The sequence below is a fragment of the Ochotona princeps genome, chromosome 33 (assembly GCF_030435755.1).
Source record: "Ochotona princeps isolate mOchPri1 chromosome 33, mOchPri1.hap1, whole genome shotgun sequence".
Taxonomy (NCBI): domain Eukaryota; kingdom Metazoa; phylum Chordata; class Mammalia; order Lagomorpha; family Ochotonidae; genus Ochotona; species Ochotona princeps.
The window spans coordinates 1,491,647-1,519,004 of NC_080864.1; the positions used below are offsets into that span (position 1 = coordinate 1,491,647).

The window sequence follows — 27,358 nt, forward strand, 5'->3', positions numbered from 1 at the left end:
GGAGACGGACACTTCCTCCCCTCACACACACCCCTCTTCCAGCCTGAGACGACCAAGTGGGTTTTCAAGAGTGGGCCTTGAGGTATACATAGGAGCTCACCCCCCCATAGAGTCCCTCTATGGGGGGGTCCGAAGTAGCAGGTCTGAGCTTTGCCTCACCCCATGGGCGGGGGGCGGGTTGGAGAAGAGGCAGATGTTTCTACCACCATTGCCTGTTCCCTGTGCCCAGCAGGAACAGCTGGGCATGCCAGGCAGGTGTGGCAGGACGGGTCAGTAGACCTGCGTGCGCCGGCCGCAGACCAGGTCGGGCCGGTTGAGCGCCTCCCACATGAGCAGCAGCTCATAGGGCAGGAAGCGATGTACCAGCAGCAGCTCGCGGTAGAAGCAGGGGTCGAAGGAGGACAGTCTGGCCGAGGGCGCTCGCAGGCCGCCGGTGCGCACGCCGCTGTGCGCCGCCGGCTTGAGGCCCTCGCGCTCCAGGCACATGCCCAGGAAGACGTCGTCGATGGGGAAGAGCTCCAGGGTGGGCGCGGCGCGGCGCAGGGCGGCGGCGGTGAAGCGGGACAGCAGGAAGCCGCCGCCGCCGCAGTAGGGCGGGTAGCGGTCCCCGGCCATGACGAGCTTCGGGATGTAGTATTTGCTCCAGGATGCGCGGATGGGGCCCACGTTCTGGATGAGGTGACCCACGAAGAGATGATGGTCGGGCTGCTGGCTCTGCAGGTAGGCCACCATGTTGTCGGTGTGCGCAAACACGTCATCGTCGCCGTTGAGCACGAAGCTGGCGTTGGTGCACCTGCTGCTCTGCCATTCCAGGAACAGCACCTGCGCGGGGCAGAGGAGCGAGCAGGGTGCCCCTGCGTGAGGGCTGCGGGTCCCCGCCATAGCACACGCTCCCCGCTCCACCAGCCGGACGAGGCTACGCTCCGGGATGGGGGGCAAAGATTGCCTGGGTGACCAGTGGCCTCACTGTGCGGCTCAGTTCCCAACATTTTTTAAACGGTGTATTCATTAATTTGAAAGTCAGAATTAACATCGAGATTTTCCATTCACTGGTTCACTCCTCACATGGCCCCGACAGTCGGAGCTGAGCCAATCCAAAGCCAGGAGTTCCACCTGCTTCTCTCCCGTGGCTGGGTGGGCAGGGGGCCCCAAGCTGTGGCTTAGTGGGTAAAGCAGTGACCAGCAACGCCGGCATTCCACACTGGATGTGGTAACGCCATACCAGTTCTGGCTCCAGCTCCCTGCTCATGCATACACCCCAGGAGGCAGCCGGTGACCGATAGAGTGCCTGAGTCCGCGCTGCCCACAGGGGAGACCCAGCTGGAACTCCTGGCTCCTGGGGCCTCGCCCTGTCCTAGCTGTGGCAGGCATTTGAGGAAGGAACCAGCAGACAGGAGGTTGGGGTTGGTCTCGCTCTAAGGCTGTCTAAATTCTAAACCTTTTTTTTTTATGGTCTTGATTGAGTATACCAACATCTATTTTGGGCATGAGGAAGGCAGTGGGGCTGGAAGCCAGGCCGCACCCCACCCTCCTAGGCGGAACAGAAGGAAAACCGTGCCGTGCCAAGGTGGAGCCCTGTCATTGCCAAGGCGAGCTGGATGTCAGGCACTGGGCCAGCCTGCCATAAACCACTTCACCTGGCAGGGCTTGGCTAGCACTTAGTTCCGCTGCTTCACGCATCAGAATGTCCGGCCCGGCTGTGGCCTCCAGCTCCCTGCCTCTGCACATCCCGCTGAGGCGGCACGCGGCAGTAATGGTGCTTGAGTTCACACTGCCTACGTGGGAAACCTGGGTGGAGCGGGGGCCCCTAACCCAAGTCCAGCTGCTGTAGGCCCTGTCTGTGTCTTGGATGCATTATGGGATCAAAAAATGACCACTCTGGGACTGGCCCCATGGCATAGCAGGCAAAGACACCAGCATCCCATATGGACATCGGTTCCTGTCCCAGCTGCTCCACTTCCCACCCAGCTCCCTGCCTGTGGCCTGGGAAAGCAGTGGAGGATGGCCCAAAGCCTTGGGACCCTGCACCCACGTGGGAGACCTGGGAGAGGCTCCTGGCTCCTGGCTCCTGGCTTTGGATTGGCCCAGCTCCCAGGTATTGCAGCCACTTGGGGGGGGGGTGAACCATTGGATGTAAGATCTGTCTCTTCTTTTTGCCCTGTAGCTCTGCCTTTCAAATATAAATAAAGAAATCTTTTTTTAGAAAAAAAAAATAGAGAAAACCCAATGTTTAGAGCAAGAGCCAGCTGTGGCAAATTTCTACCCATTTCACAGATGAGAAAAACGAGGGACAGCGGCAGAGGAGGAGAAAAGAACTCCTGGGATGTTTTTGAGCAAGGAGGGGGGTAGAGGGGGTGACCAGGGGTGTCCCCTGAAGGTTATGCACGGGGTACCTCGCCTCTTCTCTCCCTTCCCTGCCCCCTCCCGCGCACCTGCTTGAGCGTGAGGTTGAAGAACGTGTCATGGAAGTCCCACTGCAGGATGTCGCCGTGGGTCTCCGCCTCCAGGGCCAGCAGCCTGTTCACCTTGTGGGCCTCGTGCGGGCTGGCGGCGGTGCCCACAAGGAAGAGGCGGCGCAGCTGGGCGCCCCGCACACGCCGCTCGCGCCCCCACGTGCGGCGCACCAGCTCCCGGCGCTCGTAGTTGCCAGGCGAGGACTTGATGGCCAGCAGCAGGAAGACAGGCTGTGCGCACTTGCGGGCCGGTGCGTCCTGCAGCAGCCGGAAAGTACGACAATGGCGGTACAGGAGGAAGTTCCGCACTTGCGCCGGCTGCGACGCCCAGTCTGGGTGCGTGGTCATGGACGTGTTGGCAGGACACGGTGGGACAGGCCGGGGCTGAGGCCGGGTGGTGGCTGGTGCTGAGCGCCAGGCCTCCCATGCGGAGGGCTTCTCGGCGGCTGGGCAGGTGGACTGCTTGCTGTGCAGGCTCAGCAGCACCAGGAGGCTGCTGCAGCCCAGTACGACCAGCACCAGGCCCCAGTCGGGCCGCAGGGGCCGGGAACACCTCATTCCCCACCCCCTTGCCACGTCGGCCTGGCTCAGGGGATCCTTGGAACTGCTCCTGCAGTGGGGGCGGAAAGAATGAGCACCCAATCAGTGTGGACTCCAGACCTGCATTTGACAGTTAAGGAAAAATGTCCTTGGTCTTTTGCCTTCAACTTGCTAACCCTGGGGCCCCTGTGAATAGATCAGACAGAACCATCTCGGAAAACTCCCATTTGTCCCTCACAAGGTCCTGGCGCAGTAGCATTGTGGCTAAAGTCCTCGCTTACATGTGCTAGCATCCCATATGGGTGCTGGTTTGTATCCTGGCAGCTCCACTTCCCACCCAGCTCCCTGCCTGTGGCCTGGGAAAGCAGTGGACGGCCCAAAGCCTTGGGACCCTGCACCTGCGTGGGAGACCCAGAAGAGGCTCCTGGCTTCAGATCAGCTCAGCTCAGCTGCTGCGGCCACTTGGGGGGTGAGCCAGCAGGTGCAAGATCTTCCTCTCTGTCTCTCCTTTTCTCTGTAAATATGACTTTCCAATAAAAATAAATAAATCTTAAACACACACGCACACGAAAACTAGCTCTCTGGCTCATTCTCCTTTGAGTGGTCCATCCCCATCTGACCCCATGCAGGCAGGGACCCGGGAATCCCTGGACAGCCCCCATGTCCTGGGTGCTGGGCTTCAGAGCTCTGAAGTGGAAATCCTGGTACAGCATGAATACCCTAGGCTAGACTCCAGGCAGGGCTTCCCATGGCAGCCAACACTCCCTACAAAACAAATGCCAGAGTCCCTGAGGTTTCCACGGTGGGAGCCAGGCAGGGGACAGCCTGCTGTCTCCACTGGGACCTGCACGCTGCAGTTGGAGTTGGGGGAGCCAGACCCCCTTCCCCGACACTCCTGGCTAGCTGCTGGACACTTGGCCCCTCACCAGACCTTAATCCCACACCACCAGATCTTGCTCTGCCCTTTATCCACAGGTCCCCAGCACAGCGCATGACACATGGTAAGATGACCCGGGTGGATGAAAAGGGGGACAGAAGGCTGGGGTTCCATCGTCCACGAGTGTGGCATGTTGGCTTTTGGTGACCAATCAGCCGTGTGCCGTGGCTGTGTGCCGGACGCCTCCTGGAAAGCTGGGGACCAGGCAGCTGTCACCAGGAGCCCCATACACAAAACAGGCAGAGGAGGAGCCGTGGCTAAACAAACAACAGGATTGAGGAACTAAGGAGAAAAAGAAACAGAAGAGAGAGGATGTGTGTGTATCCTCAGCTGGGAGCGCCCCTCCTGGGGCCTGGCCAGCCCTGGTCCCCTCATCAGCATAGAAACAGAGAAGGGTTTATCAGCGGCAGGGGTCACTGGCTAATCTGGATTTCACACTCCAGCAGGTGGGTGTGGTGACCAGGTGACATTTGAGCTGAGATTAAATTACCTTCCTCTGAATGACAGTGAAAGGTGCAGAGGGGAGGAGGGGCGAAGAGGAGAGGAAGGGGTGTGGAGAGAGGGGAAGGGCTGTAGGGAGAGGGGAAGGGATGTAGGGAGAGGGGAAGGGATGAGGAGAGAGGGGAGGGGTGAGGGGAGGGGTGAGGGGAGGGGAAGGGGTGTAGGGAGAGGGGAAGGGGCGTAGGGAGAGGGGAAGGGGCACAGGGAGAGGGGAGGGGAAGGGGTGAGGAGAGAGGGCTGTGTGTGTGAGTGTCCTGGGGAGATCCGGCCAGGTGGGAAAGTGAGTTGACAGTGCCACAGTGGGAAAGAACTTGTTTCAGGAACAGCCAGCGGGGTGGGGCGGGGCGGGGTGGGGCGGGGCAGGTCAGGTCAGGTCAGGGTTCAAGTCAAGTCCAGACCTCTGGGGTTCACCCGGGGGGCTGGCCCAGAGACCCTGCCCTCACTCACGGTAATCCAGGCTCTGCTTTGAGTGACACTGGAATCAAAGGGGTGGGTTGGGCTGCTCTGTGGGTTAAGACACTGCCTGAAGTGCTGGGATCCCATAGCGGTGCTGATTTACGTCCCAGCAGCCCCGCTTCCCACCCAGCTCCCTGCCTGTGGCCTGGGACAGCAGTGGAGGACGGCCCAAAGCCTTGGGACCCTGCACCCGCGTGGGAGACCCAGAAGCAGCTCCTGGCTTCAGCTCAGCTCAACTCCAACCTTTGTGACCGTTTGGGGAGTGAACAAGCAATTCAAGTTCTTTCTGTCTCTTCAATAAAATCTTCACGTATATAAAACAAAGATTACAACGCTGACGGCAGGGTCTGTGCCTGCCTTACACTGGCCTGCCTCCCCTGGCCTCAGAAACTTCCAGAATCTGTCACAAGGAAGTCCCTCACCAACCAGTGTGGCACAAGCTGGTTCACTCCAGGAGGGCACAAAGGTCTACTCGAGGGACCCGCACAAGCTGACCTACCCCAGGAGGGTACAAAGGTCTACTCGGGGGACCCGCACAAGCTGACCCACCCCAGGAGGGCACAAAGGTCTACTCGGGGGACCCGCACAAGCTGACCCACCCCAGGAGGGCACAAAGGTCTACCTGGGGGGCCCACACAAGCCTGACCCACCCCAGGAGGGTACAAAGGGCCACTGGGGGGGGGACCCGCACAAGCTGACCCACCCCAGGAGGGTACAAAGGGCCATGCCGGGGACCTGCACAAGCCCGCACTCTCTCCCGGGGGCTCGCCAGCGTGCTATGAGCGTCTGCTGTGTGCACAGGACCCATCCGCAGAGATGAGCAGATGTGACAGAAGGAAGGAGGCAGTCCCAGTGCTGGAAAAATGGGCAGAGCCGTGGGAGGGAGTGCGGGGAGCCCCCAAGCCGGGAAGTGGGGGTGCCGAGGTAGGGGGCTGCAGCTACGGGTGTGCTTGGGGTGATGGCACAGGGGTGGCTGTAGCTGATATCCATGGGGGTGTGCCACCACAGACGGAGATGGAAGTGGTTTAAGGGGCATGGCCATGAGGTTGAGGTTTGGGGTACGGCCGTGATTGGGTTTGATGCATACCCATGGGGCCTTGGCTCACACGGCACTCACTCCTGAGGTAGCAGGGGTGCCTAGGAGCCACGGAGGGTCTGTGAGCAGGGGTGCCATCTGAGCCTTTGATGCTCTGGATAAACTCCCTGTCCACATGGGACAAGGTGTAGACCCCGGTAGGAGGCTGGGGAGCGAGGCACAGTGGGCTTATCCAGGGGTGCCAAGCCTCTCCATGGGAAAGCTGGAGGGAGGTGCTGGGCTTTAGCCCGGCGGGATAATGAAGATGGAGAGGTGGGGTTCGAGGTTGAGCCCTGCCCAGTGTGTGCCCCACTCCCAGGGGGTCCTGGGTCAATGCCAGTCAGGCTGACCCTGGGGGAAGGAGGCAGCCCAGGCTACTTTGCCCAGGGCTGTTTGTCCTGTGCACGGGCCAGGAGGCGATGTCCTGGTGTGGACAACTGCTTCCTGTCGCTGGCGAGGTGTGATGGTGACACGTGTCGCGTCATCTCAACCTCCATTGTCCCCCACCCCTCCCCGCCTCTGCTCCTCAAACGCCAAGGCCCAGCGTGGCCTCGGGGGCCTTGGCACCTGCCGCTGCCTCCGTCTGAGATGCCCGGCTGTCTTTCCGGCACTTCTCTGTCCACATCCCACACAGGAATGCAGGGTTCGAGTCCTAGCAGCTCCGTTTCTGATCTAGTTCCCTACCAGAGGCACTTCAAATGGTGGCTTAGCTTGTAGCACCACGGTGTCCACCCCTCCCGCAATGAACAAGCTACTAAAACCTCCCCAAGGCCATAACAATTCATGGTCACACTCGGCGTGGTAGACTGCTTTCCCAGGCCACAGGCAGGGGCTGGATGGGAAGTGAGGTCACCAAGATTAGAACCGGTGCCCGCGTGGGATGCTGGCATGTTCAAGGCGAGGACTTTAACCCCTAGGTCGCCAACCAGGCCTTCTGTTTGCTTTTGTGAACTTAGAGAAGCGGGGGGGGGGGGTTGGGGAGGGATGTAGCAGGTGCCAGCCCTGTGGGGCGTGGCCTCAGGCCGGACATGCCTCCTACCACTCCTGAGCAGCCCTGACCCCACCATGAAGCAGCTCTGGGTTGTGGGGAGCACAGGACTCCCCCAAAATGGGATGATGTCAGGGCCCCCCTCCTTTCTTCCCACCTGCATGCAAGCCCGGGTGGTTCTCACACAGAGCTGCCCATCAAAGCTGCAGAGGACTCCTGGGCGGGGTTGGGGGTCTGAGGCGTGACCCTGCCAGCCCTGGGGGTGGTCCCCTCACCCGTGGGCACCAGCCTGGGCTGCTCCATTTCCCAGGGACAAGCATCTGCTGCTTTCATTTATTCTTTTTTTTTTTTTTTACAGATGGGCAAGGCAGGAATACCCAGTAAAGATAGCACCTGTGGGAGAGACGTTAACTGCACAAACAGAAACTACCTAAATCAATCAATAGTAAAAACAATCTCTGTGTGTGAGAGTTGCTTTTGAAGGTCAGCTTCCGCCCAGGCCTGGCACTGGGGTGAAGGGGGAGGGGCGCCAGCACCCCGTGGCCTGGTGTCTGGGGTGCTCTCATCATGACTCACAATGGCGCGTGTTCACCCTCCCCTCCCTGGAGCAGGTCCAAGCCAGGATGCACCAGCCAGCGGAACCACAACAGTCCCAGAGGGGGAAACTGAGGCAGGCCATGCCCTGCTGTCTGCTACCCCACTTCCACCGCTCCTGCCCTCCAGGGTCGAGCTCCCTGGAATAGTTACAACACAAGGGGAAGCTACGGCACGGGACGGGGTGGGGAGCTTGCGGGGCGAGGGGGTGGGAGGAGTAGGTTGTGATATCATGAGTCCCCATTACTTAAAACCAAGGCAAGGAAGGCAAGCCTCCCCCAGGAAGAGAGAGGCTGCCTTGCACATCCTGCCTGTCTCAGGCCACCTCCCTGGTCCTGCTGCTGCTGGGCCCCTGGCAGGAGGGGAAGAGTCCTCCTCCGGCCCCTCCTGGGCTGACAGTCCAGCCCCAGGGTCTCCAGTGCCCCAGCCTGGCTACCAAGCAGCTGGCTCGGCTAGATTCCTCCAGAGGCTCTGCCCCCACCCCTGCTCGGCGCTTCCCAGAACCCGCTGAGCACACCACAGGCAGGAAGGCAGGGCAGGGAGAGAGGTGTCAGGCTGGGCAAACACGGCCCGGCCAGGTGGGGGCCGCACCTGCACCTGCAGCCGCCGCTCATCAGCTCAGCTCCCCAGGTGGGGACGGGGTTCCCAGGGCTGCTGGGAAAGGAGGGAAAGAAGGCACGACCCCCCTCCTGCGTTCCTTGCCACCTACACCTGCTGGAACCCCCAGAGTGGCACTGCCTGGGGGAGGGGGCGGTGTAGAAAGCAGAGCTTCCACGTTGAAGCAAGTGCAAAGGGGAAACGATAAACCAATAGAGCAGCCCGGAAATTGGGAGGCCACAGGAGCAGGTGGCTTTCACCCACGCTGAAGGACCCGGGACCCTGGGGGTGCCGCCGGCTGGCTGCCCGCTCCCCCCGCACCGCGCCCAAACGCTCCCTGATTCGGCTTACTTCTTCCTCTGCCATGCCAGGGCTTTCTCGGCCACGTAGGGAAACTGAGGCACCAGCCCTGAACAGCACTCACACGAGACTCCCCCCACCCCCGCCATGGGCTAGAAACGCACCCCATCTTGATTCAAACCCCCCAAAACCACCGTGGGGAGGAGGAGAAAGTGAGGTACAGCCGGAGACCACCTGCTGGCAGAGGAAGCTGCTGGGCTGGGGTGGTGGGGTATGGGTAGTGGGGTCAGGGCTCTGGCGCCCTAGAACGGGGGCTCCCCCTGCGACCGGCAGGGACCAGCCAGCGGCGGAGGAGATGGGGAACCCCTCCTCCCCCCAACACCAGCGCCATCCGCCTCCATCCGCCTCCGGGGCGCATCCTGGAGTTGTGGGGTTCAGTTGGCGCGCGCGCGCATCCACGCCTGCTTCCCTCCGTCTCCACCCTCTAGGGAGTGGGGGACCCCCTCCCCCCAGCACTCACCCCCTCCCCAGAAGACGGTCCTGCCTCTCGCAGCCGCAGCAGCGTGCCCCCAGCCGCCCGCGGGCCTCCGCCCTCAGCAGCCTCGCTCCTTCCTGCGTCCGAGTTTCCCGGTGGCCAAGGCGAAGTGGCCCCGCCGGCCCCGCCCCGGTTCCGCCCCCAGCCTGCAGGCCGCGCCCCAGCCTGGTCCAGCCCCTGTCCAGCCCCTGTCCAGCCCGGTCCAGCCCGGTCCACCTCGCGCTGGACACCGCACCCCCTGGCGGCTGGCCCCGGCCCAGCAAGGACGTCCGTGTGCGGTCCATGCAGGAGGGAGCCAGGGGCAGTGCAGGGGACCCACCGACTCCTGGGGTCCCCACCCCAACCCCAGCTGACGGAGGCCTTCTCTTAGGGAGGCCCCGGGATGGGGGGGCAGGCGGACAGGACAGGGCAGGTATCCACGCCATCCCGCATACCCCACCCCTTCCTGTCTCGCAGACAGGCGCCCTGATCTTCCAAGTTTCCCGGCGGGGGAGGAAGTGAGCCCTGGGGCGCGCCCGAGTGGCCAGCCCTCTGAGCCAGGCTGCCAGGGGCCGCGAAGGGGCTGGACTGAGGTCCCCCGTGCTCCCACCCAGGCATACCACCTGGGAGGCGGCCGGGGACGGCTCAGGTGCTCCCACCTCTGCCCACCCGAGCGGGAGACCCCGCTGCAGCTGCCGGCTCCTGGTTTTAACCTGGTCCAGCTGTGGTTGTGGAAGGCATTCAGGAACAAAACCAGCCAATGGACAGAAGTTCAAACATCAAAATAAAAACAGTAAACAAATTTTTAAAAAAGAAGCAAATTTGTTATGCAAGTTTCAACTCACCTTTTCAAAAAATATTTATTTTTATCAGAAAGGCAGATATACACAGAGAGAAGGAGACAGAGAGAAAGATGTTTCATTTGCTGATTCACTCCCCAAGTGGCCACAATAGCCAGAGCTGAGCCGATCCGAAGCCAGGAGCCAGGAGCCTCTCCCGGGTCTCCCACGCGGGTGCAGGGTCCCAAGGCTTTGGGCCGTCCTCCACTGCTTTCCCAGGCCACAGGCAGGGAGCTGGATGGGAAGTGGAACAGCTGGGACTAGAACCGGTGCCCATATGGGATGCTGGGGTACTTGGAGGTGGCGGATTAGCCAATTGAGCTATCAAGCCAGACTCCCCCCCCACACACTCAATTTTTATTAAAATGAGGCCACTCGAAATGATCACTCCGTGCCAACCAAATGGACTAAGGTTTGGGGACCCCATGGGTTTCTCACCGCCCCCTCCCAACATAAGGGGTAAGGAGCTCTCGCTCCGGAGATGGGCCGAGCTCCCCAAGTGCATGCCACGCCTGGCCTTGGCGCGTAGGATGGACACACCTGCAGAGCAGAACAAAACGGCTTTTGCAGTTTTAAAAGGAGTTGAACCTCGTTTGTGACCCAAGCAAGGCAATGAAAGGGGCCAGGAGGTGCCACTTCTGGCCGGTTATCAGATTGGCAGGAACCCAAGAGGGCAGCATGGAGAGAAGCTGGTGCCAAAAGACGCTATCCCCCTGGGCAGCAGGCCAGGAGAGGAACAGGGCAGGGAGTGGTGCTGGGCCAGCCAAGGGCCTGGGCGCCTGAGCCACCCTGCCCCAGCCCCTGCCACCTGAGCACACACACACCGTTGGCTGCCAAGGTCAGGGGCACATACCACAGCATGGCACGCTGTCCTGGTTCTCTGCCATGGTGTACAAGCACTCCTCCCCCAGAGCAAGTGCAACACTGAATTGGGGTCAGCATAATGGTTCAGTCAGCTAATCCTCCACCTGCAAACGCCGGTATCCCAGCTGCGTGCATTGGGACCCTGCACCCGCGTGGGAGACCTTGAAGAAGCTCCTGGCTTCCGATCAGCTCATCTCCGGCTGTTGCGGCTGCTTGGGGAGTGAACCAGCAGATGGAAGATCTTTCTGTCTCTCCTCTCTGTAAATCTGCCTTTTCAATGCAAATAAATAAATGAAGATTCTGGGCTTGAGCAAATCGCGCACTATGAGAGCCAGGCTGAGTAGCTGAGGTGCCCAAGCCTGCGCATGCGTGGTGGTGGTCAGGTGCAGCCGCTGCAGCTGTCGTCATGGCACCAATGTGCACAGGGAGCTTTGCTGTCCTCTCTGGCATCTCTCCCACCTGTAGCATTTCCATTCATCATCACCCAAGGCCCCCGAGCCAGTCCTGCTCCCTCCGTCTTGGGAGAACAGGGCAGGCTGGGCAGAGGGAGGGTAAGATCCTGCTTCCCGACCCTGGGGCCCGCACAGATGTGGGCTGAGCAGCTCAGGGTCCCCACATACCTTCCCCTTGGGATCCTGGACCACCCCTTATCCCACCCCTGCACACACGAGGTATCTGCCTTCGCCCTTTGTGGGTGCCCTTGGAAGCATGTGACCCCTGCTGTGGATGGCCCATGAGCTGGCCGGGGTGCAGGGGAGGGGACAGGCACCCCTTACAGCCGGTGGCTTGAAGGAGCTGATGTCTGCGCACCAGAGGCTTATCACGAGCCAAGAACACCTGGTACCTTGGAGCAACCAAGGCCCACTGCTCTCTCCCCTTCCTGTGTCCCTCGGGGTGGGGGCTGTGAATGGCGGAGCCCCCCACCCCAGGCTGTCTCCTCCTCCCCCTGCAGGCTGGCTGTGCTGCTCCTCCTCCGTGGCTCTCTTCAATGATTAACAGGAGAACCAACCCCGGATGCTTAGTTCCGCACAAGATGGTGACTAACAGGAGCCTGCAACCCCTGGCCTTTGTGAACAAGAGCTTTGACACCCTGGCTTCTTGGGATACAAGAGTCTGCAGGTTCTTGGACAACGGTCGGCATCCTAAAAGCATGGAGGATGCCCGCAGCGGAGTTTAATGAAGCCGTCTCTCCATGAAGCACCTTGTCATTGTCTGTTCGATCCATCCTGACACGTCTAAGTCCAACCCGGGCCTTTCTCCCCCTCAGGAGAAAGTCCGTCTGCTCTCTGGGCTCACCCAACCCTTCCTTTCTTCCGCTCCAGCCCTGATCTTAGCCCACGGGGGTTCTAGAGGTGTGTCTGTGTGGTGTGGGGTGCTCCCAGGACCAGGAGGCCTCTCTCTTTCAAGGGCCAGGCTGGGCTGAGGGTGTGTGCCCAGGAGGTAAGCCAGGCAAAGGTAGGGCCCACCCAGCTGAGCTGTCCCTGCCCTACCCACCTCCACAACCCTGACACCTTCCTCTCCCACCCTAGGCACAAGCCAACGTCTGCGCATTTTCATTTGAAAATAAAGTGTTTATTCAAACAACAGTCCAAGGCCGGCTCGCGTGTGCAGCCGGGCCAGGAGGGATGTGGGAGGAGCTGGGGTAGGTGGGCAAGGGGCGGGAAGCGGGGTGGGCAGGGAGCACCAGGCCACAGTGTGGGGGCGTGGCCTCAGGAGCTCACCAGGTACATCCCTGTGGAGGGGAAAGCAGTGATGAGTAAAAAGGAGGGAAGCCTTCACCCTTCTCTTCCTCCACAACTCCATCAGCCCCTGCCTGGCTGCCCCTCATGGGAGCATCTGGACCAGAAACTTCTGGCGGGCCAGCCAATCCCTTGTGTCCTCCTTCTGGACTCCACCCATGGGGGGCGGGACCTGCCCCTGGTCCTCACCTGGTCAGCCCAAGTCCCTGGCCAGTTTCCTCCCACCTGCCTGGGGCCCAGGGGAGGACCGGGAGTAGGGAAGGGGAGGGTCAGGGAAGCCTGGCTTCTAGGTTCAACCTACCTGTGGCAAACCTCCTCTTGACCAGCGACATGCGGTAACTGCTACCCACCAGCTGCACGTCCACGCCTGACAAGGTGGTCCCCTCGCTGGTGAACTGGGCTGCCACGGGGCTGGGCGTGCTGGGCCCGGACAGCGGCTCCCAGCTGGCCGAGAGGCGGCCGGAGCCTGGATGGGGGATGGGGTGGGAGGACAGGAAGAGAGTATTCTTTACCTTAAGTTCCATTAGACGTCCTGGACAGTGGTCAGCCCACGGGACGTGTCCCCAGGCCTTTGCACCTGCTAAACTTTCTACCCCTTTCTACAGCTGCATGCTCTAATCCACATTCCCTTCCTGGACTAGACAAACGCCCTCCATCCACGACCCTCGAGCCTCACCCCCGGCCTCGGACACATCTGGAAGCTTCCACACAAGCCTCTTCTCTTCCAGGTTCCTGGCAGGAAGAGACACGCTGAGTCACTTCTTGCCCAGTGAATGTGGGGTTTGCGAGGAGGCATCTAGGATCGGGGCGGGGGAGCCAGTGCCCGACTCACACACGCCCTTACCAGGTGGCGGCCGGCTGCAGGCAGATGTTGGTCACTGGCTCGCTTACGGGCAGTAGGATCTGGACGTTGGTGAGGGGCGTGGGCACGGCCGTGGCACCGGGCCGGTAGCCGTAGTCCACGGAAACCTGGGTGTGCGTTGGGCCGCATTGCCACTGGGCGTTCAGGTGGAGTGGCAAAGATTGGGGGCCTGGGCGGGAGAACTGGAAAGGAAGGAAGGATGGGGGAAAAGAGGGAGAAAATTTGCAGGTGCCTGGAGTACACTGCTCTTCCAGCAGAGGGCAGCAGAGGGCAGGTGGGCAGGTTTAAGTGGGGGAGTTCTGGAGACTCTGCCCCTCTCATTTGCATAAGGCCATCTCCAGGACCCAGGTTGTCACCTTGCTACCCACTCCCCACGTACCTGGTACCGCAGCAGCACCAGGTTGTAGTAGGAGGCGTTGGGGTTCAGCTCTGCCTGACGCTGCAGGGCCTCGGTCAGAGCAGTCATGTTGAGCCAGAAGTCTTTGGTCTCAGGGTCGCTCTGGGAGGGGTCGCTGTGGACGAAGACCCAAGACACCTGGCACCCACCCTTGGCACCGGCCCTTGCCGCGTCCTGCGTGCCCAGCACAGCCCTGCCCCCCTCCCTCTCACTCCAGTCAAAAGCGGGAACGAGGGTGGGCATGTTGGGATGGGAGGGACGGAGGTCAGACAGGCTAGATGACTGCCCAGGCCACACACCACAGTGGAGTGGGAAGTTAAAGTTAGGGAGGCCCTGGCTGTCCCCCGCTCCAGCGGCCACGGAGCCTGCCCACCTGCCCATGGCATGCCCACTACCTGTAAAGCAGGTCCGTGTTGGGCTGGAAGTACTCAATGGGGGTCGTGTGGATCAGCCGGAAGCTGAGGACGGGTGGGGGTGGGGTCCCCCCAAACACACGCACGATGCCCGCGGGGAAAGTCATGGTCAGCTCCCCTGTGACGCGAGCCAGGCAGCTGTGGAGTGCAGAATGGGGGTGTGGGCCAAAGCCTCTACCTGCCTTCTCTCTCTCCCCTCCGCACCCTGGACTTTTGAGACAAGCAGGATGAACAGTAAAAATCTCCTTTTCCTCTTTCTTCTTAGGCCACCAGGAAGCTGAAACCCACCCTCTCTCTAGGGGCGCTCCCTTTAGCATTTGTATCAACACGGCTTCGCTTAAGCCTTGCACCCCATCATCACAGGCCACGCGGCACACGCAAGCCCATCCCTGCTGTACTGGGGGTAGCCCACCCCATCCCTACCCTCACTTGGGTACCTGGGGCTGGGGCCTCGGAAGCAGGCGTGGACGTACTCCGTGAAGGCTGTGGCCACGGGCAGAGTGTCCTGGGAACCCAGTACCACGGGGCTCGGGCCCCGGGAGACCCCTGGCAGGGGTGGGAGGGGAAGAGAACGGACAGGGTCACAGGCCTCCCCCACCCTTCCTCATCCCATGCACCACCCACACAGTCCAGGCTGAGGACCCCTGGGGTGAGGGTGGGGGGTCGCCCCGCCTACCGTGAGCCCCTTGCTGGGAGAAGCCCGTCCGCTCCAGGCAGGTGCTGGGGGTGGAGGAGCCCAAGGGAGATGGGCTCAGAGACCGCGACTGGGAGAGCAGGTGAGAGGTGCTGAGTGCCCTGGGGAACAGCCCAGCCCAGCCCAGCCCAGCCCTGCCTGGCCCAGCCCTGCCCAGCCCAGCCCTGCCTGGCCCAGCCCTGGCCAGCCCAGCCCTGCCTGGCCCAGCCTGTGCCCCACTCCCTACCAGGTCTCCGTTGCTGTGTGTGAGGGGGCATGACACCTTCCTGGAGCGGGGTCTCCTGGTAGGGGCTTCCAGGCCACTGTCCCTGGCTGGGGGGTTGGCAGGCACAGAAGGTGCCGGTGGCGTGGGGTCTGGGGCAGGAGCATGCAAGAACGGGCATTGGTGAGTGCACCCTACCCCACCTCATGACCCACAACCTGGGGTCCTGCTCACTGCCTGGCTAATGAGTGCAGGCCCCAAGATCCTGGTCGTCCCCCACCCCCAGTGGCAACCAAATACCCCCCGGGGACACAGCCAGTGCCATGGGCCAACAGTGCCAGCGTCTGCAGCCTGGCCTGTTCTAACAGCTGGCAGACTCCATCCCCAACGAAGGGCACCATGCATCTCGCACCCACTTGGGTCAATCCCTCCCTAGGGGTCCCTCCCGCAGCCCCTCCTGCAGGACCCGCTTCAAACCCTCCTGTGCGTGCTGGACTCACCCCCAGACCCGGCCTCCAGCCCCCAGGGGCCTGGAGAAGGCAAAAGGTGCTGTGGGGAGTCAGGGGGCTGCGGCGGTGGTGGTGGGGCCAACGAGCCCCTTGATTCTGGGGGTGGCACCCTGCATCCAGGCGGGCTCTGTGGGGTGCCCGGGCGAGGCACCCAGGGCTCTGGGGAGGGTCCAGGGGCCGCGTGTGATGGCGAGTCCAGGCCTGAGTCCTCCACGTTCTCCGGGGAGGAAGAGGAGAAAGGGGAGGGGCTGGAGGTGAAGCCGAGGCTGCTGGAGGCTGGAGGGGGGTGGAGATGCCAGAGAAAAGGGGGTGGAGTCAGCCCTGCCTGCCCCGCCCACACAATATGCTCCACCCACTCCACACCCACACAGTGTGGCCACACCCACCTCCCGCCAGGCCCCGCCCACACCTTGTGATCACGCCCACCATCAGCCAGGCCCCGCCCCGCCTCACCAGTAAAGTCCTCGTGATCGAAGGCCGACTCCAGCGGAGGCCCGAAGAGGCTCTTGGGCGCCTGCTCGTCGGCCTGCACCTTCTCCGCGCAGCTGCCGATGGAGGGCCCACAGCTGCAGCCCTGCAGGCTCGGCCCCAGGGCCTTTGCACCTGCTGCCCCCAGCTGGGCCATGCACGGAGGCCGCATCCCCCCATCGGCCTCAAGCATTCCCATGCTTAGACACCTCGGAGCGCATGTACGGCCAGCTCAGGTACACAGCAGGTGCCGCATGCATGCACACACACACACACACACACATACCAGCCGGCCCCCATGGCCTTCCTGGCACCCACCTGGCACTGCTGGTCCTGGGGGCCGAGCGTGGCCTCTGCGGCTTCGCAGCTGCCTCACCTAGGAGAGACGCAGGCCCCGGTCAGCCTGTCCCTGCCCGGGATGGACGCTGGCTGCTCTGCGCCCGGATCCGGGGTGCCGGCCACGGGGCCCGCGGTGTGGCCTGCACCCCCTGCCCGCCCGGATCCGGGGTCCCCACTGTGGCCTCCTGCCCCGGCCCGGCCCTGGTCACCCTCAGCTGTCCCACAGAAGCCGGGCTGAGGCTCAGGGCGGCCCCCAGCCTCCCCCACACCGGGTCCCCCAGGACTGGGGTGACTCACGTGAGAAATGACGCTTCATGGTGCCCTGGGGAGGGAAGGGGCGGGGCCCGGTCAGACCACGCCCAGATGCCACGCCCCCAGCAAACCTAGGCCTTGGCCACGCCCACAGCCCTGGGGCTCGCACAACACGCCCCCACACATCCGGGGCCCAGATCATAGGTGCCCCAAGCCACGGACCCCGCCCCTATATCCCAGGTCCCGCCCACACTGCTGGATTCTCCCACACCCCGCGGCCCCGCCCCCAGTGACCCCGCCCTCCACGTAGGCCCGCCCCTCGCTGTGGCCCCTCCCCTCCCCGTGGCCCCGCCCCGTAGCCCCGCCCTCCCCGCGGCCCCGCCCCTCACCCCCGCGCCGGGCGGCAGCACCAGCGTCCCCGCCGTGGCCCTCAGCTGGGCGGCCGCGGCCTCCAGGCTGCAGGCGGGCGTGCGGGCCGCGGGCTTGATGTGCACGTAGAACTTGCGCGGCTCCTCGTCGTCGAAATCCGAGTCGCTGGACGAGAAGCGCGAGGGCTCCGCCGTGCGTGCGCCGCGGGTCAAGGGCCAAGGGGTCAGCTCCGTCCATGCCCAGCCTGTCCACCTGCCCGCTGACCACCTGTCCCCCTGCCCAATAAACACCCTGTCCCCCTGCCCACTAAATACCCTGGGCCCCTGCCCGCTGACCACCCCGGAGGCTCCTGCCCGTTGGCCATTGCAGGCCCCTGCCTGCTGACCACCCTGAATGGCCACGCCCACCTTGGCCCCCTGCCCGCTGACCATCCCAAAGGCACCTCCCTGGCCACCCTGGAAGCCCGCTTACCACCCTGGGCCCCTGCCCGCTGACTACCCTGGAAGCCCCTGCCCATTGGCCACCCAGAAGGCCCCTGCCCGCTCACCACCCCAGTCCCCTGTCCACTTTGCTTGGCCGTGGAGCTCCACCATGACAGTGGACACCGTGTCCAGGGTGGACTCCATCCCTAGGGTGGACCCGTTCCCAGGGTGAGCCCTGTCCCCAGGGTGGACGCTGTGTCCAGGGTGGATGCTATCCATAGGGTGGATGCTGTCCTGCTTGCACCCTGCCCGCAGTGGCCACCAGGGACCCCTCAAGGATATTGCTCTGTGATAGGTCCGGCCGCACCGTGAATCCCTCCTCATCCACTTCGGGGCAGGTCTGTGGGGAGGAGAGCAGTGATGAGGGGGCTCCCTGCTGCCCCCCAGCACCCACATGCACCCCCCAAGCCGGGACTCAGGCTGGAAGCCATTCCTGGGGAGGTGCCCCTGGGGCCCCAGGAGCTGGACGCTACTGTGAGCTCCATCCCTGGATCCCCACCTCGAAGTCCCACCCGCTGTGGCAGTGCCCCTGGAGCCCCGCCCACCCACCCTGACAGCGCCCTCTGGAGCCCCGCCCATCCTGGCAGTGCCCCTGGAGCCCCACCCACCCTGGCAGTGCCCCCTGGAGCCCCGCCCACCCTGGCAGTGCCCCCTGGAGCCCCACTCCCAGGAACCCCATCCTGCTTCTGATTGGTGGGAGGCTCCGAAGCCCCACCGCAGCCAGGACACTCACCCCTGAGTTGGGCTCCAGTGAATCCCTGCAGGGAGAGGGAGAGAGGTCAGGCGGGCTCTGCAAGGGCCTGCTCACCCAGGGCCTGCTGGGAGCCAGGGCAGGTGGGGCTAGCCTCAGCCAACGGGCAGCCTGGGGAAGGGCTTCTCCTCAGCTTCCCTGGACAATCAGTCCCTGGACTAGCTGTGACAGAAGAAAGGGACTGGGGACAAGCTTGGGTGGTCACCCTAGTGAGCTAGCCTGGGCAGGGGAGGAGCCAGGGCTAGCCTGGGCAGGGGAGGATCTGGGGTTAGCCCAGGCAGGAGAGGAGCTGGGGCTAGCCTGGGCAGGGGGCTAGCCTGGGCCAGGGCTGGGCAGGGGTGTTGCCTCACACAGCTGCCCGCAGCTCCGGCTCCGGCTCGCGCTCCCTCCGGCCGAGTCCCGGAAGGCGGAAGGCCTTGGCGCCCCGTAGACGTTTCATCGCTGAGGACACATTGGAGTGGGAGGAGGCGCGACTGAGGCCTGGTCGTGCACCCTTGGGTGCCTTCACGCGCCTCCCTCCCCCCTCCCTCCCTCCCTCCCCACCCTGGGGTCCAGCCTGGGCAGCCCGGCCCAGACATACTTGCCTTCATTCAGGGCGGCCGCGCTGTACGCCTCGAAGTCCACCGCTCCTGAGATGGACAGACAAGGTCAGGAAACGCGTGGAGAGGGTGGGGGCAAAGGTCATGAGTAGGTCAAGTTCAAGAGCAGACGCGCAGCAAGAACCCGAGCTGAGATAGTTATGAGATAGTTATGAGGCGGGCCAGGCTGCCTTGGTACGGCTGGGAGTGGGCAGGAAGGGGGGTAATATTTCTAGATGGGAATGCTATTTCTAGATGCTTCCGGCATCTTCTGGTGACAACTTGGCTTTGAATCTATGCGGTGGATGGGGTCTCTACGCTGTGTACCAGGGGAGTGTACGGCAGAGCTGGGGGGCCCATCAGGGGTGAGGGTGAGGGTTCAGCCATACACAGAGGGGTGGCCCTGAGCCCTGGTGGGGCTGGGGGAGGGTAGGTAGCAGGCTTGATTGGGCTTGTGCACCCATGCCTAGGGAGAACCTCTAGGGTGGCTCCGTGCCCTTCTCCTGGTCACTGAGCAGGACCGCCCTGGGCCACATAGCCACGCTGTAGCACAGGGAGTTAAGCCCTCCACCTGCAGCAAGCAGGCACCGGTTGGAATCCCGGCTACTTGCCATCCAGCTGGGAAAGCAGTGGAGGGTGGCACCCAGTGCTGGGGTGCCCACACCCGCCCGGGTGTGCTTGTCCTCAGCCCGTTTCCTCACTGGCTCCACACCTCCCGGGTCCCGTGGCCGCCCCGGCTCACCCGGCTTCTCCCGGCCCGTGCCCTTGCTCTCGGCAAACTTCCTGAGCAACATGTCCACGCTCACGTTCTCGATGTTCTGTTTGAACTCCTCATGCACCTGCAAGGGGTGTGGCGGGGCCCGGGTTTCGGCAGGAGCCCCGAACCTTGCCAGTCCTCCTCCCCGGCGGCCTCGCTCACCTGCCCAATCTGCACGTGCGTGTCCTCCACCGAGTGCACGTAGGAGCCCAGCAGCGCCTTCATGTGGCGCAAGTGAGTCTCCTCCATGGCCTGGAAGCGCTGCCACCGCAGGGACAGAAGCAAGGGAGAATGGGGAGGGGGCGGGACCACTCGACCCAGCCCAGCCAATCAGAACCTCCCAAGCGCCCGCTTCCATAAGTGACTTGGGGCACAGCCAATGAGAGTGTGTTCTGGGACTTTGTAAGTATGGGGCAAGCAGACGGAGGAGTGGCTGGGTGGAAGTGGGGTGTGCTGGGGGTGCCAGCATAAGACAGTGCCCCCCGACACACACACACCAAGAACACATCTGCCCAGGAGCCATGTCCCCATGAGAGAGACAACAGATTCCACCCCTGGCAAAGCAGAGGGGCACCACCTCCTGCCAACACTGGTTGAGCACCTGGATCCAGCCACGCCTGAAACCTCACCTTCACTCTGATCCCCCTACCCCCTAAAAAGAAAGCCTTGTCAGTTCTCCAAAGCCTACACATCTTATTTGTTTCAACAAAGCTGTCTAGCCCTTGCAAAAAAAAAAAGCAAAATGCTGATTGCAATCCTGAGGTTGCCAGGTGCTTTGGGTCTATGTGCATGGAGAAAGGCGCAGAGATGGGACGGGCCAAAAAAAGAAAAAAAAAATAAAAAGGCACAGCTGGCAGGGGTGGGTGGGAGTAAGGGGAGGCAGGACTAGAACCAGGGGCCACCCTCGTCCCTCAGGACAGGAACAGTGCCTGGGGCTCACGGGCAGCTTCCTGCACGCGGGGCCCAGGTCTGAAGATGCCACACTTAGATCCGTGGGGAGACTGAGGCACAGGACCGTTGGACGTTCACTAAAACGACAGCCATAAGAACAGGCTTCAAGCCTGTGAGTTGAGAGATCTTCCATCCGCTGGTTCACTCCCCAAGCGGCCACAATAGCCGGAGCTGAGCTGACGAAGCCAGGAGCCTCTTCCAGGTCTCCCACGCAGGTGCAGGGTCCCAAGGCTTTGGGCCGTCCTCCACTGCTTTCCCAGGCCACAGGCAGGGAGCTGGATGGGAAGTGGAGCAGCCGGGACACAAACCGACACCCATATGGGATGCTGGTGCCACAGGTGGTGGCTTAACTTGCAGCGCCACTACACGGGCCCCTTTCTATCTGAAGTTGACACTTGGCGTTGTGGTGCAGGGGACACATTGCATCCCACCTCGCAGTTCCTGAGTTCAAATTCCACTGTTACTCCTGATCCATGCTGCTGAGCCCCTTCACGCTGGAGGCAGCAGGTGACGGCTGAAGCCCTTGGGGGGCTCTGTCACCCACAAGGGGACACCCAGGTGGAGTTCCTGGCTGCAGATCAGCTTAGCTCTGGCCATTGTGGCCATGCAGGGAGTGAACCAGCAGATGCAAAATTTCTCTGCCTCTCTGTCATGCTGCCTTTCAAAGAAAAAAACCTTTAACAAAAACTTTTCAACCCACGCACAGCTGGCCATGAACTTCAATGGCGATGCGCCCCAGAAGTGGGAGGTGCCAAGGTCCCCCGAAAGGTGCAGGTTGGCACAGCCTGGGGGGTGTGGAGTAGGGAGGACTGTGGGGAGAGCCAGGGAACCCCACAGGCCCCCAGGGGTGCTCACGCACGGCTCTCACCAGCACCGAGTCCAACATCTTTTGCTCGAAGTCGGCCCGGGCCGAGTTGTACTTGTCCACGGAGCGTCGCAGGCACTCGGCCGCCTTCTTGGTTTTGATTTCTGCCTAGGGGTGGAGGTGGGGGGCGGGAGGCGGACGCTCAGAGGGTGACAACCCCTCCCTGGCTCTGTCCCACCCTCTCTGGCGCAGGTGCGGCAGGGAGGCTGCTCCACCCCCCCCCATCCCTGCCTTCCCCTCCCGTCCCCTCCCCTGCCCCACACCTTATCCACTTCCTTCTGGTTGCCGCTCTCCCTGCGCAGCCGCTCCTGGTCCATGCACTTGCTGAGGTAGTTCTCGCGCGATTTGGGGAGCAGCTGGCTGACGCCCGCCAGCACCTGCACTGCATCCAAGGTACCCACCACTTCCTCTTTGCACTGCAAGAGACGGGTGAGGACAGGGGCGTGTGGACCCTCCTGCTCACTCCCCACCCCATGTCCCCAGAGGCTGCACACCCCCTACTCCCCACCCCACCTTCTTGTGGCTTTTGAGCTGCTCCTCGCCATAGTGTAACACGTCCTTGGTGAGGTCCTGGAGTTTCCGCGTCAGCTCCAGGTGACACAGTGCCAGCTTGTCCGAGGACACGCGGAACACCTCCCAGAGCGGCGCGAAGGTCCTGGGGCCGGTGTGCGGGTGGGCGGCGTCACACACTGGCCTCCTGCCACCTGCCCCATTCCTCCACCTCCCACTCGCCCTACCCCCTCACCTCCCACCCTGCGCCCCTGCCACCCACCTGCTTCACTGACATCAGTATATTTTAAAATCTACAACTCACTTCGCTTATACCCAGGGTACGTAGGACAGCCTTTCTTTTTTGATGAACCTGCCCTCTTTTGCTGCTTTTGATTAAAATACCCAGTTTTTAACTGAGCCTGGTCAGGGACACTTCCCACATTATCGTAAACATCCCCAGAGCTTTCTTAGATTTCGTAACTGCGCATTTCTGCTTTTTTTTTTCTTGCTGTTTGACTAACGCACACTGTGTGGGGAGCAAGTGTTCCCTTTTGCGAGGCCGTGTGATTTTTTTTCTAATGTTTGCTAAACAGCCCATGTTTTGATTGTGACTTTTTTTCTGTTGTGGTTAACATGTCATTTTTTTTTCTTGTTCCTTGGGATGGTCATGGAGTGATGATCATTTGGTAAAACATCGAATCCCCACTACAACTGGAAGAGGCGAACCCACAATAGGCGGGGGTCCCCAAATGCCACTGCCAGTCTGCCAGGAAGCAGACAGCAACGCACCCCCGAAGTACCCTGGTGCACCACACGTTCATCCAACAGTGATTTTTTCCCCCTTCTTCTTCCAAAAGCTAAAATGTAAACCCAGCCCAGAGGCCAGACCCTTCTGGAAAGACTTGTGAATGAGTGAATGGGCGAGCTGGCGAGTGCTGCACCCCGTCGTCCCTCACTCACCCCACCGGCGTCCCGTTGCTGGCCAGCTTGGAAAGCTTCGCCATTGCCTTGGAATAGGTCTCCTCGATGGTGGCCCTGTGTGGGAAGATGTGGAAATTTCTGGAAATTCCTGGGGGAGGGCCCACCTCCTCCCAACCCACCATGTTCCTGGGACCTTATTTCCCCGAGCCCTATGGGTCCCTGCAGAGGTGAAGTGGTGTGTTGGAGTGATCACATCGGGGGGCTTCATAGCAGCGGCAGGTGCACCCAGCGGGCGCCCAGGCTGCGAGGGGCACCGGGGCTCAGTGCTGTGTGGGCTTTGCCCACTGGGGCCGGCTGGTGCACCCAGCAGGGCGCCCAGGCTGCGAGGGGCACTGGGGCTCAGTGCTGTGTGGGGTTGCTCACTCGGGCCTGCTGCTCAGCACCCGCGGGCACCAACTCCTGCCCCAGCAGCGTCAAGCACCGCTGACGCCCAAGGGGAAGTCTTGGCTTCCTCTGGTTTGTCCCTAAACCTTTGCAAGTGGCTTCCTGGAGTAGATTCCCCCCTTAGGAGAAATGTCCCTGGACAGGTGGGCGTGGCTCAGGCAGGTGGGCAGGGTCCAGAGCAGGTGGGCGTGGCCTGTGATGGGCGTGGCTTTGTGATGGGTGGGCATTGCCTAGTGTAGGTGGGTGTGGTTTGCGGTGGTGGGCGTGGCCAGTGGTAGGTGGTCGTGGCCAGGATCGATGGGCGTGACCTGTGGTGGGTGCGGCTTGCGATGGTGGGCGTGACCAGCAGCAGCTGGGAGTGGCTGGTGGGGGTGTCCCACAGCAGGTGCACGTGGGTGGCGGTGGGCGGGCGTGGCTTGCAGCGGTGGGCGTGGCCCAGGGCGGGGTGGGTGGGCGTGGCCCGCAGCAGGTGCAGCCTCTCACCTCTCCCGGATGAAGTCAGCCAGCTCCTTGGTGGAAACGGGCCCCTGCTTCACGCTGTGGTAGAGGACCTCAAAGCCGTGGTTCTTCTCACCCTGCACAGAGATCCCAAGATGGAGATGGAGAAGGGGGCGTGGATGCAGAGGCCCACGCGGTTGCCTAGCAACGGTGGCAGCCGTGCCTTCTCTTGGCTGCAGGGATTGGTGGAGCCCTGAGCCAATCACCGTGTGGCCACAGAGATTGGTCCATGGGTCTTTGAAGCTGAGCCCGTCAGAGGGAACCTGGGATTTTAGTTTTCTTGTTCTTTGTGTTTCTGTTCCCTTCTGCCTGCTTGTCTCTGTCTCGCCACCCATGATCAAAGGAGTCCTTACAGAGCAGGTGGATCCAGCGTTCTGGGTTCAGGCACAGCCCGAGACACCAATGTTCCGTGGGGGCAATGGTTCGAATCTTAGCTGCTCCACTTCCCTGCTCATGTACCCAGGAAAGCAGTGGAGGATGACCCAAGTCCCTGGGCCCACGTGGATGGCCTGGATGGAACTCCTGGCCTTGGGATGGCCGGACTGGAGTTATGGGCTATTGGGTGAGGTCCCCTCAGCTCACCCTGGAGGCATGCCTTGTGTTTCTTTTAGCTCACAGGGTCATTCTGACTGCGACTCTCTTTGGAATACATGTTTAGGACATTGCATTGGCCAGATCCTGTCCCCTTTCCAGCTGTCACAAATCCCAGCGCAGACCTGTCCGCTTCAGAGGAGTGAATGCTGGGCCTGGGGTGGGTGTATCTTAGCACCCAAAGAGGCCTCCCCACTTCCAACCAGCAGTAGCTTGCTATAGGGTGTATTTTTTCTTCAATTTGAGCCAAAATGAGAGTCCCCATGCTCGGGCCAAAGCCATGACCGGTGCAGGTTCACTCGCCTCACGGTCGCCCCTCACCCTAGAACCAATCATGGCTCCCTGCGAACCCAGGAGCTGCTGCAGGTCCGTGTCCTGGGCCAGACAGTGATCTTCCCCTCCCAACTCTTGGCACCTCTCCCTGCTCTCTGCAAACGGCAGACGGCACCACAACTCGGTGGATGGGACCCCTCCAACACACCTGCACCTTTGGATCGGCTCAGCTCCATCCAGCTTTTGTAGCCACTTGGGGTCGGAGCTGAGCCGATCTGAAGTCAGGAGCCAGGAGTTTTCTCTGGGTCCCCCAGGTGGGTACAGGGTTCCAAGGCTTTCCCAGGCCACAGGCAGGAAGCTGGATGGGAAGTGGAGCAGTTGGGACTCGAACCTGTGCCTTGTCCTTGCCTGGCCCAAGCCGTAGAGCAGTCATGGGGCTCCCCGGGGTCTCGGGCTGAAGGCTGACACGGCACCCTCCTTCCTACCCCACCTACTGCCTCCCCAGGGGAGAGGCTGCACCAGGCACGGCCGCCCAGGCGGGCATCTGGGCCTGACTCACAGCCAAGCGCTGGCCAGCATCCCAGACCGGGCAGCCTTGGGTGGCGTCGGCACCGGCCTCCCCCGATCCCACACATGAGGCTGAGGGTCCTGGGGTGGCATGCAGGAGGGGCAAGCAGAAGTGGTGCCAGGTGTGAAACCCAACCAGGGGCCACATGCATGGATAGCGGTAGGTAAAGCCACGTGCCCAGGGGCCTGCGGCAGAGCCCCCCGCACTCCCTGATCTTTGGGACTAGGAGGAGGAAGGCAGGGGCGGTTTCCATATTCTCCGCGTTCAAACGCATCCTCCACGAGGCGTGCCTGCCTGCGCCCCCGCATACACCTTGTGCAATCATAAAAAATTGTCCCTGAGAGTCAAGGCCGCGTCCTTCCTCCTAGCGTGGGCGGGGCTACCAGCCCCTTTCCTTGGGGGAGACCGGGGGGACGCCCAAAACCCTGCTGATGGCCAAGGAAGGGGTGAGGCCCCTTTAAGAAAGCCAGCGTGGTGGTAAGAGGAGCTGCAGCTTGGGGAGGGGGAGCCGGAGGGAGGTGGTGCCTGTTGCCAGGGGCAACCTGTCACCTAGCAACGGGCTTTTTGGCTGCCAGCTCAGGGTGCCTGTAACTGGGGAAGGGTCTAGAAGATCCCAGACTCCAGCCCTGGTATCCTGCATGGGTCCCCAGGAGCCTGGCCCTGCAGGAGGCAGCCCCAGATCTGCCAACTGAGCCACATCCCTACAGCCCCAAGAAGGGGATCTATTTTCCTTGCCTGCCTTGTGTGTGGGGGAGCCCTGTGGCTGTGGCTCACCCACCAGCCGCTGCCCCCAAGGGTCAGGATCAACCCTGACCTCACCCCCCCCCCACACACACACACACACATGCTGGCAGAGATGGGGTACAGGGCGGCCTCTGTGTTCCCTACACGGGCAGCTGCCCCAGCGGGACCCCCAACACCTCCCAGGACTGGTGGGGAGGGTGCAGGCACAGGGGTGGGGCCAGGTTCCACTGGTTCCCTGACACCCCCAGAACTCCCAATGCTGGCACAGGGATCCCTTAGGAGGTTCCATCAGGAAAACTCCCTCAAATCCCCAGCATGGGAAGAAAGTGGAAATTCCCTGGCTTGGGGGCCCCTAGATCCTGGGAGCTCTGATTCAGTCTGGCGCCACACTGGAGCCCTTTGGCTCGTAGTAGGGGGAGGCTGAAGGAGACACTGGGGGGCCCAGTCGGTGGAGGCTGGCCTAAGGGCACCAGGCCTGTAGGGTTCAGGGTGATACAGGCAGGCACAGGGAGGGGGATGGGCCCCAACCAAGAGACTTTTCACAATTTTCTTTCCCACTTCCACCTGCCCTGTCCCCCCTTTATCATAAAAGTCCTGCTGTGGTCCTGCCAGGAGCCCCCCCTCCCCCCACCAAAATAAAAGTCTGACTTACCCAAAAATGCTCGCTGAAATAGGACATCCTTCTGGTCTCCCTGGAGACCCTTTCCCACTGCTGTGGTCCCTGTCAGAGGGAAGAGGTGAGCGTGAGCAGCGGGGTCCTGGCCAGAGGGGAAATTCCAGCTATGAAGGAGGCAGAGGGAGGAGGAACTGAAAAAAAAAAAAAAAACCCCAAGGCCAGGACCCTGGAGAGACCTCAGCCCTGACCAGCTGAACGGGTCACAACTGGGCAAGACATCCCCCACTCTCCCCCGCTGCCCACCCGTTCCCATGGGGTCATCCAGAGGGGCAGAGCCCACATGGCAGGGGTGGGCATGGGAGGTGGGGTTTTCCAGCATGTGTAGGAGTTCATGGCATGAGCCCCCCAGCCCCCGCCCAGACACAGAAGAAGCCACTTGCCCAGGCCGCACAGCCAGTGGGAGGAGTAGCCGGAACCGATGTGGCCTGCCCCCTCTCTGGCTGCGCTCACATCCACCCCGTGGCCTCACGCTGGGCGCTCCCTGTGGGGACAGAGTTCTTCATCTGTCTGTCCTGCAGGGGCCCCAGGGTGGGGGGAAGGTCCTGAATCCCTCCTGCCCGCCCCAAGACGGACACCTCGACCCTTCCTGAAGGTGAGAGGCCCCCTGTGGCCCCATGGTGTCCCACCCCGCACCTGGCGTCCCGATCAGTGGCCAGCTCCGTGCCTCAGTTTCTCCATCTGTAAAACAAGAGGGGTCTGGTCAGGGGTCGGGGGACTGGGGGCATCCCCGGTTGCTGAGCGCCACGGGCGTCCCGGGCTCGGCAGCCGCCAGGCCTGTCACCGGAGGAGAGCCTGAGCGTCATCCATAATTTACGAGGCCTCGGGGCTACACAGTGGCGGCGGCGGCAGCTGCGAGCCTAGGGGA

At 62.1% G+C, this 27,358-nt stretch overlaps 2 protein-coding genes across 2 annotated transcripts; both read right to left on the reverse strand.

Moving 5' to 3' along the window:
• Nucleotides 1–210: 210 nt before the first annotated feature.
• On the reverse strand, nt 211–9,167 carry B3GNT3 (UDP-GlcNAc:betaGal beta-1,3-N-acetylglucosaminyltransferase 3). Its single transcript, XM_004595797.2, has 3 exons — nt 8,962–9,167; nt 2,433–3,063; nt 211–822 (listed from the first exon to the last, which is right to left on the reverse strand). Exons 2-3 carry the CDS (start codon nt 3,009–3,011, stop codon nt 271–273), a joined length of 1,131 nt encoding a protein of 376 aa, XP_004595854.2. The 5' UTR covers nt 3,012–3,063; nt 8,962–9,167; the 3' UTR covers nt 211–270.
• A 3,062-nt stretch (nt 9,168–12,229) lies between these two features.
• FCHO1 (FCH and mu domain containing endocytic adaptor 1) lies at nt 12,230–26,651 on the reverse strand. Its single transcript, XM_058657929.1, has 26 exons — nt 26,470–26,651; nt 23,627–23,718; nt 22,739–22,813; nt 21,800–21,941; nt 21,550–21,702; nt 21,290–21,394; nt 19,633–19,731; nt 19,456–19,552; nt 18,720–18,764; nt 18,486–18,576; nt 18,118–18,142; nt 17,667–17,724; nt 16,923–17,098; nt 16,579–16,603; nt 16,261–16,318; nt 15,928–16,019; nt 15,466–15,750; nt 14,990–15,117; nt 14,746–14,833; nt 14,507–14,615; nt 14,052–14,207; nt 13,639–13,771; nt 13,242–13,441; nt 13,074–13,129; nt 12,699–12,863; nt 12,230–12,390 (listed from the first exon to the last, which is right to left on the reverse strand). The coding sequence occupies exons 1-26, from the start codon at nt 26,494–26,496 to the stop codon at nt 12,368–12,370; spliced, it is 2,703 nt and encodes a 900-aa protein (XP_058513912.1). The 5' UTR covers nt 26,497–26,651; the 3' UTR covers nt 12,230–12,367.
• Nucleotides 26,652–27,358: the final 707 nt, after the last annotated feature.

What these genes read in the sequence shown, in the direction of transcription:
- B3GNT3 (XM_004595797.2), bottom strand. Translation starts at nt 3,011, where the DNA reads ATGAGGTGTTCCCGGCCCCTGCGGCCCGACTGGGGCCTGGTGCTGGTC. An exon ending in TCAACCTCACGCTCAAGCAG is followed by an intron (nt 823 to 2,432) that starts GTGCGCGGGAGG and finishes TGCCCCGCGCAG; the next exon opens with GTGCTGTTCCTGGAATGGCA.
- FCHO1 (XM_058657929.1), bottom strand. Translation starts at nt 26,496, where the DNA reads ATGTCCTATTTCAGCGAGCATTTTTGG. An exon ending in CGCACGTGCAGATTGGGCAG is followed by an intron (nt 19,553 to 19,632) that starts GTGAGCGAGGCC and finishes CACCCCTTGCAG; the next exon opens with GTGCATGAGGAGTTCAAACA. An exon ending in GCCGGACCTATCACAGAGCA is followed by an intron (nt 17,099 to 17,666) that starts ATATCCTTGAGG and finishes CCCGCGGCGCAC; the next exon opens with GCACGGCGGAGCCCTCGCGC.